The sequence below is a fragment of the Sapajus apella genome, unplaced genomic scaffold (genome assembly GCF_009761245.1).
Source record: "Sapajus apella isolate SASKATOON/1434 unplaced genomic scaffold, GSC_monkey_1.0 scaffold37, whole genome shotgun sequence".
Lineage (NCBI taxonomy): Eukaryota > Metazoa > Chordata > Mammalia > Primates > Cebidae > Sapajus > Sapajus apella.
Window position 1 is genome coordinate 4,846,289 of NW_022436977.1, and position 15,259 is coordinate 4,861,547.

The 15,259-nt window shown below is 42.5% G+C and overlaps 1 protein-coding gene across 3 annotated transcripts in view; it reads left to right on the forward strand.

Moving 5' to 3' along the window:
• Window positions 1–15,259, forward strand: part of RORA (RAR related orphan receptor A) — a 737,001-nt gene that overhangs the window by 627,970 nt on the left and 93,772 nt on the right. The window contains exon 1 of one of the 3 annotated variants that reach the window (XM_032297774.1): window positions 842–3,262. The exons of 1 other annotated variant lie outside the window; for it this stretch is intronic. In XM_032297774.1, coding sequence (XP_032153665.1) covers window positions 3,061–3,262 — 202 coding nt within the window. In that variant the 5' untranslated portion in view covers window positions 842–3,060. Of the gene's footprint in view, window positions 1–841; window positions 3,263–3,425; window positions 3,674–15,259 lie in introns of those variants that run through there. One more of the 3 variants, XM_032297776.1, reaches the window with a different exon arrangement.

A 15,259-nucleotide genomic window follows, 5' to 3' on the forward strand; every position in this document is an offset into this window, starting at 1 on the left:
AATTATGAGATCAGAACTTGTGTGGTGAAAAAATATACTCTCAAAAAGTAAAGTATCATTTATTTAACCTGTAATGTAGGAAGATTGGCACTATTTACTAATAATACTCCAGTCTAGACTCCTGCAAAATGTACCAGGCTTTTCTCCTAGGTGTTTTTAGGAACAACGTGGCATTAGAAGTGTCTCTCTACGTTCTCACTAAGTGACAGATTCAGTGTGGAACCAAGCACACAAGGACACCACATGGGGCTGTGACCAACTCTGGGAGACTCTGAGATGAGTTACATGTGTTTATAAGTATGTTGTGTGCTTTCTTTTTCTGAGATTAGCCAACAGAAACCTTTGAGCTGTGAATTAATATATAACAAACTCCCACTCCTGGTAAAGAAGTCCCATTCTGTTTAATTATCTTCATGTAAGCAATATTACTTTTTTGTTTCAGAAACTTGGTAAAAAGATAGAATACATTCCTTAGCACTGTGTTCTCCCCCATTGTTGGCACTCACAAGCATTTGTTTAATAAAATCCAAACAATTATTCCAACATATTTATTGCATTTTAATGTTTTATTGTATTTTTACATGATTCGTTTTTTGTTTTTTGTTTTTTCTTGAGACAGATTCTTGCTCTGTCACCCAGGCTGGAGTGCAGTGTCTCGGCTCACTACAACCTCAACCTCCCGGGTTCAAGTGATGCTCCTGCCCCAGCCTCCCGAGTGGTAGCTGGGATTACAGGCATGCACCACCACGCCTGGCTAATTTCTGTGTTTTTGTATGGAGAGGGTTTCATCATGTTCCCCAAGCTGGTCTTGCACTCCAGTGCAAGTGATCCATCCACCTTGACCTCTCAAAGTGTTGGGATTTCAGGCATGAACCACCAAACTGGCTTTTACATGATTGTATTTTAATACACAGTGGGTTAAAGTTTGTGCTGAAATGTATCATTTATGGCTATAATTTGATATTACTGAAAGGAGATGTGTATCCTTTTATTCCTAACTGATTTGTCATAGAAAATGTGTATTTCGAGTGGTTAAAAAAAAAAAAAAAAGCCTCTTGTTTGTACTCTCAAAGAGCTTTGTGTTAATATAAAGAACAGTCATATACCCTGGGTTAAAAGCTGAAGACATTTAATAGAGGCATGTATTACAAATAGCATCTAGCTACATCGGAAGGTTAGGACTTCATATCTGAAATTCTGTTGCTCATTAGTTGTAGGAAGTGAATGAAATACATTTCTAAAGGGCAAGGTCAGTATTACATTATTCTGGCAATGTCTTTGTTGAATAAATGTGTAAATATTTCAGAGAAGTATTTTGAGATTATATTTCTATTGGGGACATATCTATAGAATGAAAGATTCTACTTGTAATTGCAGGAACAGATGTCACGTTACATGTTGTTCCCAATGACTGATTTCATTTGAAATGATCTGGAAATAAATACTGATTACTAGTGATGTCAGACTATTCACCTTGGAGTCAGATGTCTGACAGGCAAAGCTAATAGATTTGGTTATTTTCAGAACATTGTTTTCTAAAGAAGGATACTGTTTTAAAGTAGCATGGTGAATTCTTTGAGTTGTATATCTGGGTTCATTTGCATTAAGGATGGAAGAACATACTTATGAGCATGCAGTCTCCAATGCTTTTCCATCCTTTAACGATACAAAAGAAAGAAAATTGTACCTGGGACCTACCTGTAGGAGAGCTTGGCATTAGTTGTTAGCACAAGGGAAATCAAGAACCAAATTTGAATGATGGTGTCAGTGTAACTGAGGGGCGTTGCCTCATTGGGAGATATAGTTGCATCAGAGGAACATGGTGTGATTTAATTTCATAATTGTAAACATTGCAGTGGGTATGGTTGATTCATTTGAATCTCTTGTCCACTTCGCTATGGCTGGACAGCTGAGTTAACATGGGTAGGTCTTGGGTTCACCTTTTTATAATTTCTTCTCTTTGTAGCTTTATTTGGGGAAAAAAATCTAAAAGAAAAAAACTATTAGAATGAATTTATCTGAAATCAAATTTTGATAAAGCCATGCCTTGACTGAAGGACAATGAACTTTATTGGCCTTCTAAATCAGAGCGCTGTATGAATGTTTGGAAGACTCAATGTTGCCTTGAAAGGGGGCTGGGGAGGGGGTGTATGAATCCTTGTTTTTGCAGTGCTGATTATCTGCTTGTGTTTTACATTGTGGCCCAACTCAGGGGCAAGAACAACTCACTTACATGGAGAAAAAAAATGCTAGAATTATCCTTGCTTAATCATCATGAACACAGCAGCCAATAGCCATCTAATATTTTAAGTTGTGCGTGGAAACACCAACAGAAAAGAAAGCAGCATGAAATTTCGTGAAGGAACAGCAATAGGTATGGAAACTTGACTTTTGAGAATTTTTTTTCTGTTATGCTTGGTACTGTAGACATCCTGACCAAAGGTTTAAACAATGCAGACTCTGGGTATGTAGCATGTGGAATTCATCATAAAGAGATTGATCTGTAAAATAATAACATCATGATTTACAGTTCCATAAGGACAGTAAAAATAAGCTTCAAAGTTTAGAGGGAATTAAGTGTTAGTTGCATGTTAAAATGTACAAAGTTGACCTTTAGAGATCTTTATTTTCTGTCAAAAATACCACAACATTTCATTTTTAGGGTATGAAAACGATAGCTTTTCCTACTTGTAGATGCGTTCTCTGGAGAGGTATGGAAGAGCCTGGGAATTTAGCGGTTCAAATCAGCTGGCAACTGGAGTTCATTTAGGTGATTCACGAACAATTTTCGGCTCTCCTTGCAGGTGTCAGTGGCCTTGGACACGGGGAAGGGGATCGGGGGAACAGGTGTAGACCAGGACCTTGGAGATTGGTCTAACTGCCAATATCCAAGGGTTGCCAAGGGTTGGGTGGGCGGAGTTCCCCCTGCCGAGGCCGTGAGTCTCTCCAGAAAGACAGGAGGAGCTTACTCCACTCCCTGGACGGTCCCAGTAGCTTAGTTCTCCACGGCCCAGGAGGGGCCCGTACCTTCTTCGGATTACAGCTGGGGCGCTCTGGGAAATGAGGGTGGCCGTAGCTTCCCAAACCAAATCTGTCTTTTCCGTCAACGAGCTGGCGCATTTATCGCCCCCAAGGGCTCCGGGAAGCCAGCGGGAGAGTGGCGTCGGGTTGCGCGTCTCTTGCCCCACCGAGTGGGGGGAGAAAGTGGTCAGACGCGCCTTCCGCGGGGCGCTGCGTGCAGAAAAGCGACCGGCGGCCACAGGTGATCCCGAAGGCGAGGGGAAGGCGGGCGCCGGGGCGAGGGCCCGGGGCGCGAGAGGGCAGGCCCCGGCTGGGTGGGCCAGCCGAGCTGCGGCAGCTCACCTGCCCGCGGGGGCGGGGCGGGGCGCGGCGCTGGGGCGCGCCTGCCTCCCGCCTCCCGCCTCCCGCCCGGGGAGGAAGCGGAGGGGCGCGGTGTAAACAGAGCGGCGGCCGTGATGTCAGCCGGTCACATGGAGCCTCTTATGGCTCGGGATGGCTCTCGGCGGGCGGGCAGCTGCGGCAGCTGCTGCTGTGGCTCGGGCGGCGGCGGCGCGGCGGCGGCAGAGGGGGCTCCGGGGTCGGACCATCCGCTCTCCCTGCGCTCTCCGCACCGCGGCTTAAATGATGTATTTTGTGATCGCAGCGATGAAAGGTGAGTCCGGGCGCCCCGCCTGGGCCGGGTGGGCTGGCAGCTCCGGGGGGTGGGGAGGAGGGCGCGCAGGGGGAGGGGTGGGCGCGCCTGCCCGAGCGCACGTACTGCCCGGGGCTCGGCGCCCTGGCTTCGCCAGGGCCTTCTGGGCCACCGCCGCGGCGCCACCTGAGCCCGGCGACGGGATCGGCCTGTCTCCGATTAGGGGCAAAGGCGCACGCGGTGGATCCCCCTCTGCTGCCCGCCCCGGCTCCTGTCAGTCTCCTGGGTCCGCTTGGCACCCGGCGGGGCTCCCGAAAGAAAGTTTGCCGGGAGTCGCCGCGCTTCTGGAAGGAAGGGGAGGGTATACGGAGTTCGGAGGAAGCCCGGGACGCCCCGCGGCCGGTCCCTAGGGCCCGCACCCGGGACAGCTCCGGCCTAGGTCGGGGAGGCGCAGCGGCTAGTGAGGGCCGTGCGTGCGCGCGGTCGCGATGTCATCCCCGGTAACTGGTCAGCGCCCCAGGCCTTGCACCCTTCCCCCGCGGCCGCGAGCGCCCCAGCGGCCGCCGGTCTGGAAAGTGTCGCAGGTCCGCGCTGGGTCCCGCCGCGGCCACTTCCGAAAGCGCGCGGGCCAGAGCGAGACGGGCGCCTCGAGCGTGCCAAGACGCCCTCGGCCGCCCCGGGAGCCGCGGCGCACCCCCGCTTGACACTTTGGCTGGTGGATGGAGGTGGGGAGGAACTCGGCAGCCCACGGGATCCGCGGGCTGGGGCGGAGGTTAGACCGTGGCGAGGGCCGACGCGCGCGGGTTAGTGGCGGCCAAGCCTCCCGGCCTGGCCTTCCGCTCTCATCAGAACTCCTTAGCCGGGCTGGGGGCGGGAGAGCAGGGGGATCTGATCTGGTTGGAGGGAGGACTGGCTCGAGGTCCTCTGAGATGAGGAGGAGAGAAACCGTGGCAAGTCAGGGAACTTTCTGCTGGGAAAGCCAAAGTTTGGAGGTGTCCAGGAAGTCGCCCGTGCTGCCTGAGAAACCGAGACTCGCTCTTGGGACGGTTGCAAACAGCTCCGGAGAAACTCAGCCCGCAGCACGCCGCACGCTTGTGCGCCCGCAGGTTCCTCGCTGTGGGTAATCTGCCCGAGCGGCTTCGCAGGCCCGGCCGCCAGGCTGGGGGATTTAGAGCCCCATCTGTTTGCGGCGGACGCGGCTTCCCTAATGGGCAGCAGTTGTGCAGACCCAGACTGTCCTGCGGGTCCTGCCCACCCATGCGGGCGCCAAGCGTTCGTTAAACGTTTGCTAGGTTGGGGTTTTGTTGCAATCTGGAATGAAGGACACCAGTTTGGTATCTGCACTGGGTTTACTTTCGGATCACCGAGCTTTGCCTTTCTTCACTAGAGATTGGGTGGCATCTCTTTTATTAATTATTAACAGGCCGAAAGGTACTGGACGTTAAGATGAGCTGCTTGAGATGAAATCTTTCTATACAATGTGCCCACAGCAAATTTTCTCTTTTCCCCTGTGGCTTGAGGGAAATGGGATTTAATCATTTTTAGAATATGCAACTCATAAGTAAAAGGAAACCTCCAGTGATCCATGCTCTTAAGCACTTAAAATTATTTGGGAGGAAAAGTTATTAAGGTTTCTTACCGACTTCTTGTGTTAAAAAAATCTATTTACCTTCTCCCTATGCGATTCCTGCATTTCATTAGCCCTGTAAGCATAAAACAGCCTCTGCAGTTAAATTATAAAATAGATTTTGCTATTTGGAAGATGTCAATGCCAGTCTTTATCCAGTTTGTTTAATATAATTTGTGTTGATTGGAGGAAAGGCGAGAGGCTGCCACATTTTAAACTGCTTTCTCCCCTAATGAACAGTAACCACCCGCGAAACAATAAGGAAAGTACATTTTAATATTTTGATTTAATGTTGATGCTTCCTAGTACATAGGCTTTTGCATCTGTAGTTCTACAAAGTGAAGTTCCATACTATCCCTTACTAATAGAATAATGAGAATCACAAACTACCCCCACACATTTGTCTTGGAGTGACCTCTGTCTGCCATAAAATAATAGATTCATAGTATTGGGCTTTGAAAACAGTGGCTCATAAGTACTGGCAGTGGAATTTTTCTATAAATTCAGCTGCCTGGAGGTGGCGGGAAGGGGGGGAGGGGAGGAGGGAGAGAGAATGCATCTGGACAATTAGAATATTTCACTCCCAGTATCATAACATCCTGTATTTTAATGGGATTATATTGCTTTGGTGCAAACTTAAGCTGAAAAAAAATTGTGGGAAAGTGAGGAATGCTGTAAATGTTTCCATATCAGATAGTTAAGGGGGAAAAACTGGCCCAGAATCTTATTAAATACTTCCCTATTGCCTCAGTTTTAATAGTTAAATTGGTTCCATATGTAAGAGTTTGTGTAATTAGATTTTTCGTGCAAAACAGAAACGCCATTTACAATACAGCCTTTTGGTATGTGGATGCATGTGGACGAGGGAGAAGAGAAGAAGCCACCATAAAGGAGAAGGATTCTCTTTGTTGGCTGATTTACTTATGTTTTTTAAACATCATTAAATCAGGCCCTTTGAAGTCGCCAAAGAAAAAAATCCTCCTTTGCATTAGTTGTCAAATAAGTTTAGGCTTAAAGTAGTTTCATGCTTAGATGTAATAAATCTTCATTTGAGCAACTCTAGTGCCTTCCTTCAATTTTGCTTTTGTTTAATTAACAACGAAATTCCAATACCATTTGGATTGTTTCTTGGGCAAAGGGAGAGAGCCAGCGATAACATTTATGATCAGGGGAGCACTTGCTCTGTTCGTCATAAAAGTGCATTGGCCAAATGTTATGCGGCGGCTGAGTACTGAAAGGAAATGATAGAGCTTCATCAGTTTCAGATGATACACCTCTTTGCTTCATACGAGTGTTCAGCCTGTGTTCATGTAAATGGAGTTACAAGGGCACAGGGAGGCTTAAAGGGAATTTATGGCTCATAATAGATTCTTCCTCCGGCCTGATTCATGTACAGATGCAAGACTCTTCACCATTTTGAAAATACTGTATGTGTTGGTAGTATGTCCAGCTCTAATAAGTCTAATTTTATAGTTTTGAAGAATTTAGCCTTTCTTTTTACCAAATGAAATTAGAATTTGATCTCAGATCTCATTGTAAGGACGCTTTCCCTAGTATCCCTTCACTGAGATTTTTGTACCATTTTTGGTACTTGTGATGGGAAGAATTGGGAAAAGGCGATGGCTGGATCTTGAAAAGAGAAAACCCGAATGGTTGCCACTACTGAGCAGCGTGCTTATCTGGCGAGAAGGGATCAGTTCTTTTAAAGACAAAGAAGATTTCTGAATTCATTTATCCATGGGAGGAGGGGGATGCCTGGACCTTCCATGAAATAGAGTGTACTTTAAAAGCACCATTTTCATGAGCAGCCTCTTAATTTTATATATTTCAATCACATTACTTAGGATACAAAGGAACATCATATACAAGTAAACCCTTTTACCCTCTCTTTGAATTGAGAACCATATAATTTATTTAATGCTGCCCCGCCATGAAATAATACAATTTCTAAACAGAAGTAGTCATTTAAAAATATATATACAGTATGTCATCTAAATCTTAGCTCTTTAATATGCAGTAGTTATACTTGTAAATATATTAATAATTCTCAGTTTTTTTTCTCCTATCTTTCCCTCTCACTCAAGTGAAACACAATAAAAATGGATGAGATCAGCAAGGTGATAACTGCAAAGCACCTACAATAGCACCCAGCCACTTTGTTATATGATCTGGGGTCCCTAGGAAAATAATACCCGGGAAAAAGATAAGACCATTTACTGGGGAAAAGAAGTGGGTGGGTGGGTGGGTGGATGGATGGATGGATGGATGGATAGATTTGTAGAGGTAGATGTGGGGTTCAGCTTTCTTAAAAATCTCTTAAATTATTAGGGGATCAACAAAACCCCTTATATTGAAGAAATTTCCTGAGAATACTCTGCCATGAAGTGGTTTCTCCATACATATTAACTATTTACAGTATTTATTAGTAAATCAAGGCCGCCTTAATCCGTATGTTTCATATTTAATTGTTTTTAAGACCATAATTAGACAGTCAGCAGCTACACCATTTTTATACTTCTGTACTTAAAACATAGTTTTTATGGAGCCATCCACCAGTGACAAGTCAGGTGTGAGTTGACATTTGATAGTATCTCAAAGACCACATACAGACCCTCTGAGGAATGATTTGCAAGTTCTCTCTCCCCCATCTAGCTATTCTACTGAAGATAACTTCCTTCCATCCCAACCTTTTGACTCATGAACTGAGAGATTTGTAGTCAGAGCTTTTTCAGTCCATCAGTATTTTGTGTGACATGATAGACCATGTTTTTTCTGTTAATTGTCAAGAGTACTATATCCAGAGATAAGAGGCCTAAATACGTGGATAATCGTGTCTGTTAACCAGTGGACAAAATGCAAGGAATCAGCTGAAATCTTTTGTTTTTGGATTTTCTTTTTGGAATGAAATTTGTTAGCCCTTGTCATATTTTCAGGAAATAATATGATAACTTTAAAAGTCTGCTCCTGTGGGTCTAAAAAATAATGTCAAGTTTATTCCCTAGGTTTGCCAGTGATTTCATTTTTCAAAATTGTAGTGCTTTTGAAGTTTACAAGGCTTTTCATAAATAGGGAGATGATGTTAATCTATATTTATTTTGTGCTTTGTTTTACAAAAACTCTTACATTATTTAATCCTCTGTAGAAAGTCACTGATAGTCCCATACTTTGTAGTTGAAGAAACTAGGCTCACAGAGGTTGCGTTAGAGCCTAGCCTTTCCAGCTGATACATAGTGAAACAAGAACTACAATCGTAATTTCTATCTTCATGCCTCCCCTGGAGGAAGCTGTGAAAACGTCCTGGATATAACTTTGTCTCTAGTTAGTGGAAATTATAACTCTGGCATTTATATGGGGAAAAAATAGATCCCATTATGTAATGCTTTGCTGAGCCTAATATCTTTAAATTACTATTTAATAAAATCAATTTGGTACAAATGGGGTTATTCTTACTTGCTTACCATTAGCTCTCTTCATCCATGATTTTCATTAAGTCTGCTGTTGTAAGAGGATATGAGTGAAATGTAAGCATTATTTTCCTGAAGAATACAAAATATCATGAAGTAGGGCTAACCTGTATATCCAGTCACCATTGTGATAGAAGTGAGAGATTTATCAATATGTTTCACTTATCCTTAGGCACAGGGAACATTCACAAATGCATGTTCTAATTTTAATATGCCTTTATGTAGTATAAAGCTTAAAAATTCCTGTGCTTAGGAGTGGTGTCCTGTTTGTTTCCATGACAGTTTAGGGGCATGATTGTAGATATATTCTGGAGAAATCGGCTGTCTTTTAGAAGAATCACGTGAAGTCTAAAAGTTTTCAAGTGGATCTGAAAAAGCTCATTTCTCACTCAGTGGGGACTGGCCTTACTGACTGCTGGATTAAGATGTGTTTGTCTGAAAGCAAATAAGGATTATTTCAGTCTCAGAAATAGAAGAAACCTTAAAAGTCACTCAGATGAATGTCCCCACTGGCATTTGGACTCTGCCTACAATATTTCTGCCAAGTAGTTATCTGGTTATGCTTGAACACCTCACGATGGGGAACTCACTATCTTTAAAGGTAGCTTACTCCATCTTGAATTAGAAAAGTCTGCTTACATCAAGCATAACCGTCTCCTTTGTGCTTTTAATCCCTTAATTCTGATCCTTTCCTTTGGGCTGAGCAGAACACATTTACTCCATCTTTCAAATGAAAGACTGTCTGACATTTGAAGACTAGTAGCATATCACACATAAACACACACAGACACACACACACCCCCTCTCTAATACATAACCTCTGCTGTCCCTCTTCAGTCCTTTTTGCTAAAAGTGTGGTTTTGCCTTCCCACCTTCTTGGTCAGTTTCTTCCTCAAACACACTTCAGTTTGCCACACTTGAAATGTTGATGCCAAAAATGGACCCCAAGTGCCAGTTGTGATATAATTCACTTGCCACTTACCCTACCATGTAGTAGAGTGGAAGTCATGACTTAAAGATGAAAAACTTTTGTTTTAAATTTTTGAAGATCCCATTAGCTATGCTGTTTCTCAAGCACCTCTCACCACCAGTGTTTGTGATATCATTGTTTGTGAAAGTGGACTTTTGAACTGTTGAGGAATAATTTTAGTTCCATTTGAAGTTGATTGTTAAATATCCAGGAAAATCAAAGATACTACAAAAATAATTAAAGGAACATAAGAAGCATTTTAGGTATTTTTCTGTGGCATATCAGATCTGAGATAAGGCTGCCCTCTAGTGGTTAGTTGACCATGGAAGGCTAAACCTGTAATGGTGCCAGTGAATTTCCCATCAGGCTAGTGGGAAGGTCAAAGGTTGAAGTTATTTTCTCAATTGGAATGAGACATTCTACATCAGATTCGAAAGTTTAACTCGTTGTTTTTCATGGTTATCAGAAATGTAACTTTAAAGGAGATACTGAATTTTAAAAGTTGGCTTGCCAGGAAGTAAGGGAAAAAACATTTTTAACTTAAGATAGATTAAATCTGATTTATTTGCTGTTTGGCTCCATATTAAATTTAAGTGAAATTTGGTTTGTGAGTAAACAATTATTATGACCTTTATAGTAATCCTTGTATTTTTTAAGTTTCGTCCTCCATTCTATTTCCCAACCCGTGAATTTTTTTTTTTTAAAGAGGCGATCATTTGATGAGCTAAATTCAGTATTTCCCCTTTTTAAATCTAGAGCTTTTCTTTTTAAGAAATGATAAACATTTAGAAAAAAGGTAAACTATGGTAGCTGATTGTGGAGCATTAAAACAATTTTAAACATGGATGAAAAAACTATGAACCCCTTGGTTTCTGAAGATTTTTGGTTAGATCATTTGGTTCACTTAAGCATATACAGTTTGCCTTTAAAAAAAAAAAAGTATATGTCAAAAAAAACTGCATGAAGTAGAGACAAGCATTTGTTTGCATAATTTTTAAGATAAATACATAATACAAGTGGATTGTTGATTTGTATTTTGGTATTACAGCAAGTATGAAACAATCATAAAACAATCTGATTCCTGTTGGAATCTGAAGAATAAATATAGATCTTCCTATTTGCTTAAATATTATTTGTTCCTGATGCTACACAGAGGTCTAAGTATGCACATTTTTATGAATTTGGCATTACTCAAGAAGTCAAAGCTGATCTGAGGTAGAATAACCAGGGTAATAATAATGACAAATCATCACCAGGATTGTAAAGGATAACAGTGCTTACCTGCTCCCATTAGAAAGATGAAATGGCATCATTTCATGAAACACAAAGAAGAAAAAAAAAAAAAGCAAGGAAAACTTGCTGTTTAAAACTTCGTATCATAGAAATAAGGTGGTGGTTCAGAAGTCAGGACTTGTGGTTAGGTTTCAGATCAGTTACTGAAGCCAACCGTTTCACAAACTGCGCCACCCAGAAGTGTGATTCCTTCACCACATGAGAAGTATTCTTTTTCACAGAATGTTATTTTCATTTTTCAGTTGTTGAGGTTTTTTTTTTTCTTTTTATTTATCTCACTTCAAATCTTCTGTAGAATACTGGGTGAAAATAAGTAAATAAATTTGTTTCAGCAAATACTTAAGTGCCTATTGTGTGCTAAGTAATTCAGATACCACCTTTGCACCTTTATAGCTGAGACACCTTCCTCCCAATCAAGTGTCTCCAGCCATGAATCAGCGTTTAAAAAATGCACTGAGAAGCTGGCAGCCACACTTAGTCAGAGAAGACTGCTTTAGGACTGTTGGACTTATAAGTTTGCAGTTGCTGTAAGCTACATGCCATTTAAAACAATGCAGATTTTTGTGACATGCCAAACAGGGCAATGAAATGTTAATGTAACTGGATAAAGTCAAACCCTATGCTTACGAATGAACATGATTTGCTTCCACGTAAGCCATAAGTTAGCTCTAAAATCCTGCCTGAAACAGTGGTTCTGAAACTGTAAAGTACAACCCATACTCCATAGAGTCTTTTTTTTTTTTTTTTTTTTTTAAAAGAGTCTCGCTCTGTTACCCAGGCTGGACAGTGGACAGTGCAGTGGCGCAATTTTGGCTCACCGTGACCTCCACCTGCCAGGTTAAAGTGATTCTCCTGCCTCAGCCTCCCGAGTAGCCGGACTACAGGTGCTTGCTACCAGGCCCGGCTAATTTTTTGCATTTTTAGTAGAGACAGGGTTTCACTGTGTTAGCCAGGATGGTCTCGATCTCCTGACCTTGTGATCCACTCGCCTTCGCCTCCGCTAGTGCTGGGATTACAGGTGTGAGATCCCTGGGTGTCACCCAGAGTTTGATTCTGTCAGTCTGGAGTGAGGCCCACGAAGGTGTATATTTACACAGCGTCTCAGATGTTTTCTGAGGCAGCCGGTCCTTAGGCCTCACTTTGTGAAGCTCTGTCCTAGCCTGTCAGAGTTGGGGTAGGCAGCAGAGTCCTCTGCTCCTTTAGTGGGTCCCAAATGTCATTGATCTTCACAGTCATCTAGGAAGCATTTAAAAAATAAAGGCTGTTCTCCAGTAACACCTGCACAGATTCTGCTTACAAAGGCCTAGGGGGAGACCAGGGAATTTTCATTTGTAAAAGCTCCTCTGGTGAGGACAGGGCGGGTTTGGGAACCACTGCTCAGGGCTCTTTCCTCCTATTTATGAGGAAAGGGAATCTCAGAATGGTATTAAGATAGGCATTCACTTCGCTTTAGTTCACTTCTTCAGGGTGGAAGAGGTACCAGATGTGAGCAATTTCTGCTATTGTTATTAACCCACTTGAAATATTTTTCTGGTAACTTTGGCCTTGCGATCAACAAGCATGCAGAAGAAAGTGGGCAGGCTGTTACCCCAAATCTCTTACCCCAAGTGGCCCAAACAGGAGAGGACCCTGAAGCTGCTCTGGTGCTGGAGGTGGCTATGAAACTTGCCAAATACTATACTCTTTTTTGGCATAAAGCTTTGTCTGGAAGCTCCAGCCTCTGCTTGTTGCATAGAAAATGCCCTGTAGCCTTCAGTGTGTGCCTGGGCCGGGGTCTTGCCAATACTGTGACGACTTATCAGAGGCAAGCTAGGGTTCTGCTGCTGGAGTCAAGGCCAACTCCATGGAAACAGTGAAGTCTTTTCAAGGTTGCTTTAGTCAGCCACAAAGTAAAGGTTTCAGTGCCCTGAAGTGATCAGTGCTTCATGTTTAGCACATGGACTTTCTCAGGCACTGAGCATCTGGTGGGTATTTCCCAGCGTCCAGGCTCTGGAGGTGACGTCCAAACAAGGGAGACCAAAAGCTGCCTTCTTGCAGCTTAGATTCTAGTCTGGTGGAATAGATCAAAGTAGACTTGCTCTGGCTGCTGTGAAGAAGGCCCACCAGACCCCTTTTCTTTTGAAAGTGCTGGTGTAGTATTGCATTGTTGTGGCAGATGTGATGCTGGTGGCCAAGGGGACAGCAGTGATCATGTCAGACTTACACTCTGGTCTCTGCGAGTGTACATTCTGGTGGCGGAGGTAGATGATACTTAGGTAAACATATCAATAAACTAGATAAATACAGATAATGACAACTGCTAGGCTAATGTAGAAACAGTGTAATGGTTTAGAAATGCTTACGGCCTCATAGGTCAACATCAGGGAACTGAATCAAAAAATGTTTCCAGCTGATGGTGAATATTTTGCAATAGACCCAAAAGGGAGCTTACAGGTCATCTGCTCCCAACCTGGTCCACATATTAATCTATCTAGAGAGTTTTTAAAAGATATACAAGCCTAGTCTTAAAAATTCCTGACTTTATTGGTCCAAGGTGTAGGACTCAAGTATTGCTACATCTTTGAAGATGCTCAGATAATTCTGGTTGAGAAACCTCTGAAGTCCAGCACCCTCACTTTATACGTGAGTCACCCTGTCTGCAGTGTAGCCAAACAATGTTGAGAAGTGGAAACCCCCTTACACAGGGTGGGAGGAAGGTGAAGACATGGGTTCTTGTCCCAGATCTGTGGTGCAATAATTGTCAGGTTAACCCTCACTTGTTCACTTTCCCCATTTTTAAAGCCAAAGGGTTGGACTTGATAGCCACCAAGATCTTGTCCAGCTCTGCCGTTCTGTGAAAGTGTGTCTGTTAAGACAGAAACATGCTCTAGTTTCTTGTCTGAGACTTGGGAGAAGCAAACAAATGCCTCCTACTTTCCTTATTCCCTGTCTCTACCCTTAATTACTATAGGTGCTTCGATCAGCTAATCAGTTCATTTTGGAAGTGAAAATGTAAGGTAGAAAGAGGTAATTACTTTCTGCTGACTGTCTAAATAAATTTCAGAAGAAGCAAATTTTCATTAATATTAATAATAAATATGCCCAGACTTAGTTCTAGTAAATTACAGTCATACCTTATTTATTAAATTCTAGCCCAAAGCTTTTTCCGTGTTTGATGGTTGATTTAAAACCAAGGGGCGAGGGCAGTTGTTTAAAAATGGAAACCCTGGAATAGCTGTAACCATTGCATACCACAGTAATTTTATTCTTTACGAAATATTCCAGGCCAGGAACCCAAAGAAATTGAGTCTCTCCCAAATGTATGGTCTGCAGTTTATTAGCAAGCAGAAACAGTGTATATCTTGTGATGCCATCTTAATTTATTAAAGAAAATCAGAACTAAACTCCAACATGAAATATATCATTTAATTTCCTCATTTGAGACCTGGCATCTCTAAGAACTTGATTTTCATTGAAACATTTATTCAAAAAGACAGCAGTTCATTATAAACCAGCACGGTGAGCACCTTAAGTTTATTTCCTTGTGTGGAATTTCCCAGTGGCGTTTGATAATATTCAGCAGTTTCAGAAGCGATAAAGGAATTCGAAAACAAAATCTGATGGGAGCTGGTAAATGAAATTAGAGCCATATCTTTTTCAGTAGAGATTTTTAAAGATTTGCATATTGCCCATTTTGTGTCTGTATTTAAGGAACAGTGCATAAATTGTATTCACAGCCACATGTTTGCTTTAGACACAAGATTATGAAAAATCGTCTTCCTCTAACTTAAGTTGCATCCGTGATAGCAAGCAACTTTTGAAAATATTGTCGAACAAAACAATTGGTTTAATAGAAATCCATCTCAAAAGCAATGTTTCTACCACAAGCAAAATCTTGTAAAACAGAAGCGTTTTGTTTCCACCATTGCAGGGAAACAAAGTTGTTTAAGATGAGTTAAGATGTCTCAGAGTTTTGGCAGTCTTTCTAAGCCCCCTGCTGCTGTTGCGTTCAGAATCCCTTTTGAAGTGGCTTGGAAGTTGCTATGCAATTTCAGTGGCTGCTTAGGGGAAATATTGGCTAAACTATTCATTTTGACTGTTAAGATGGATTGAGCGTTTTCAGAATGTTTTCATTTGCTAGAAATGTGTTTTGCACTTGGGCTCCTCTTGTTGAAGTAGGAAGGTTGGTTACCAGCCATCTGATGATGCCTCAGGGTGTTTACAGAAAATGTGGGTGCTGTAGTTATATTTGAGCACAGCCCTCCCCCAACAAA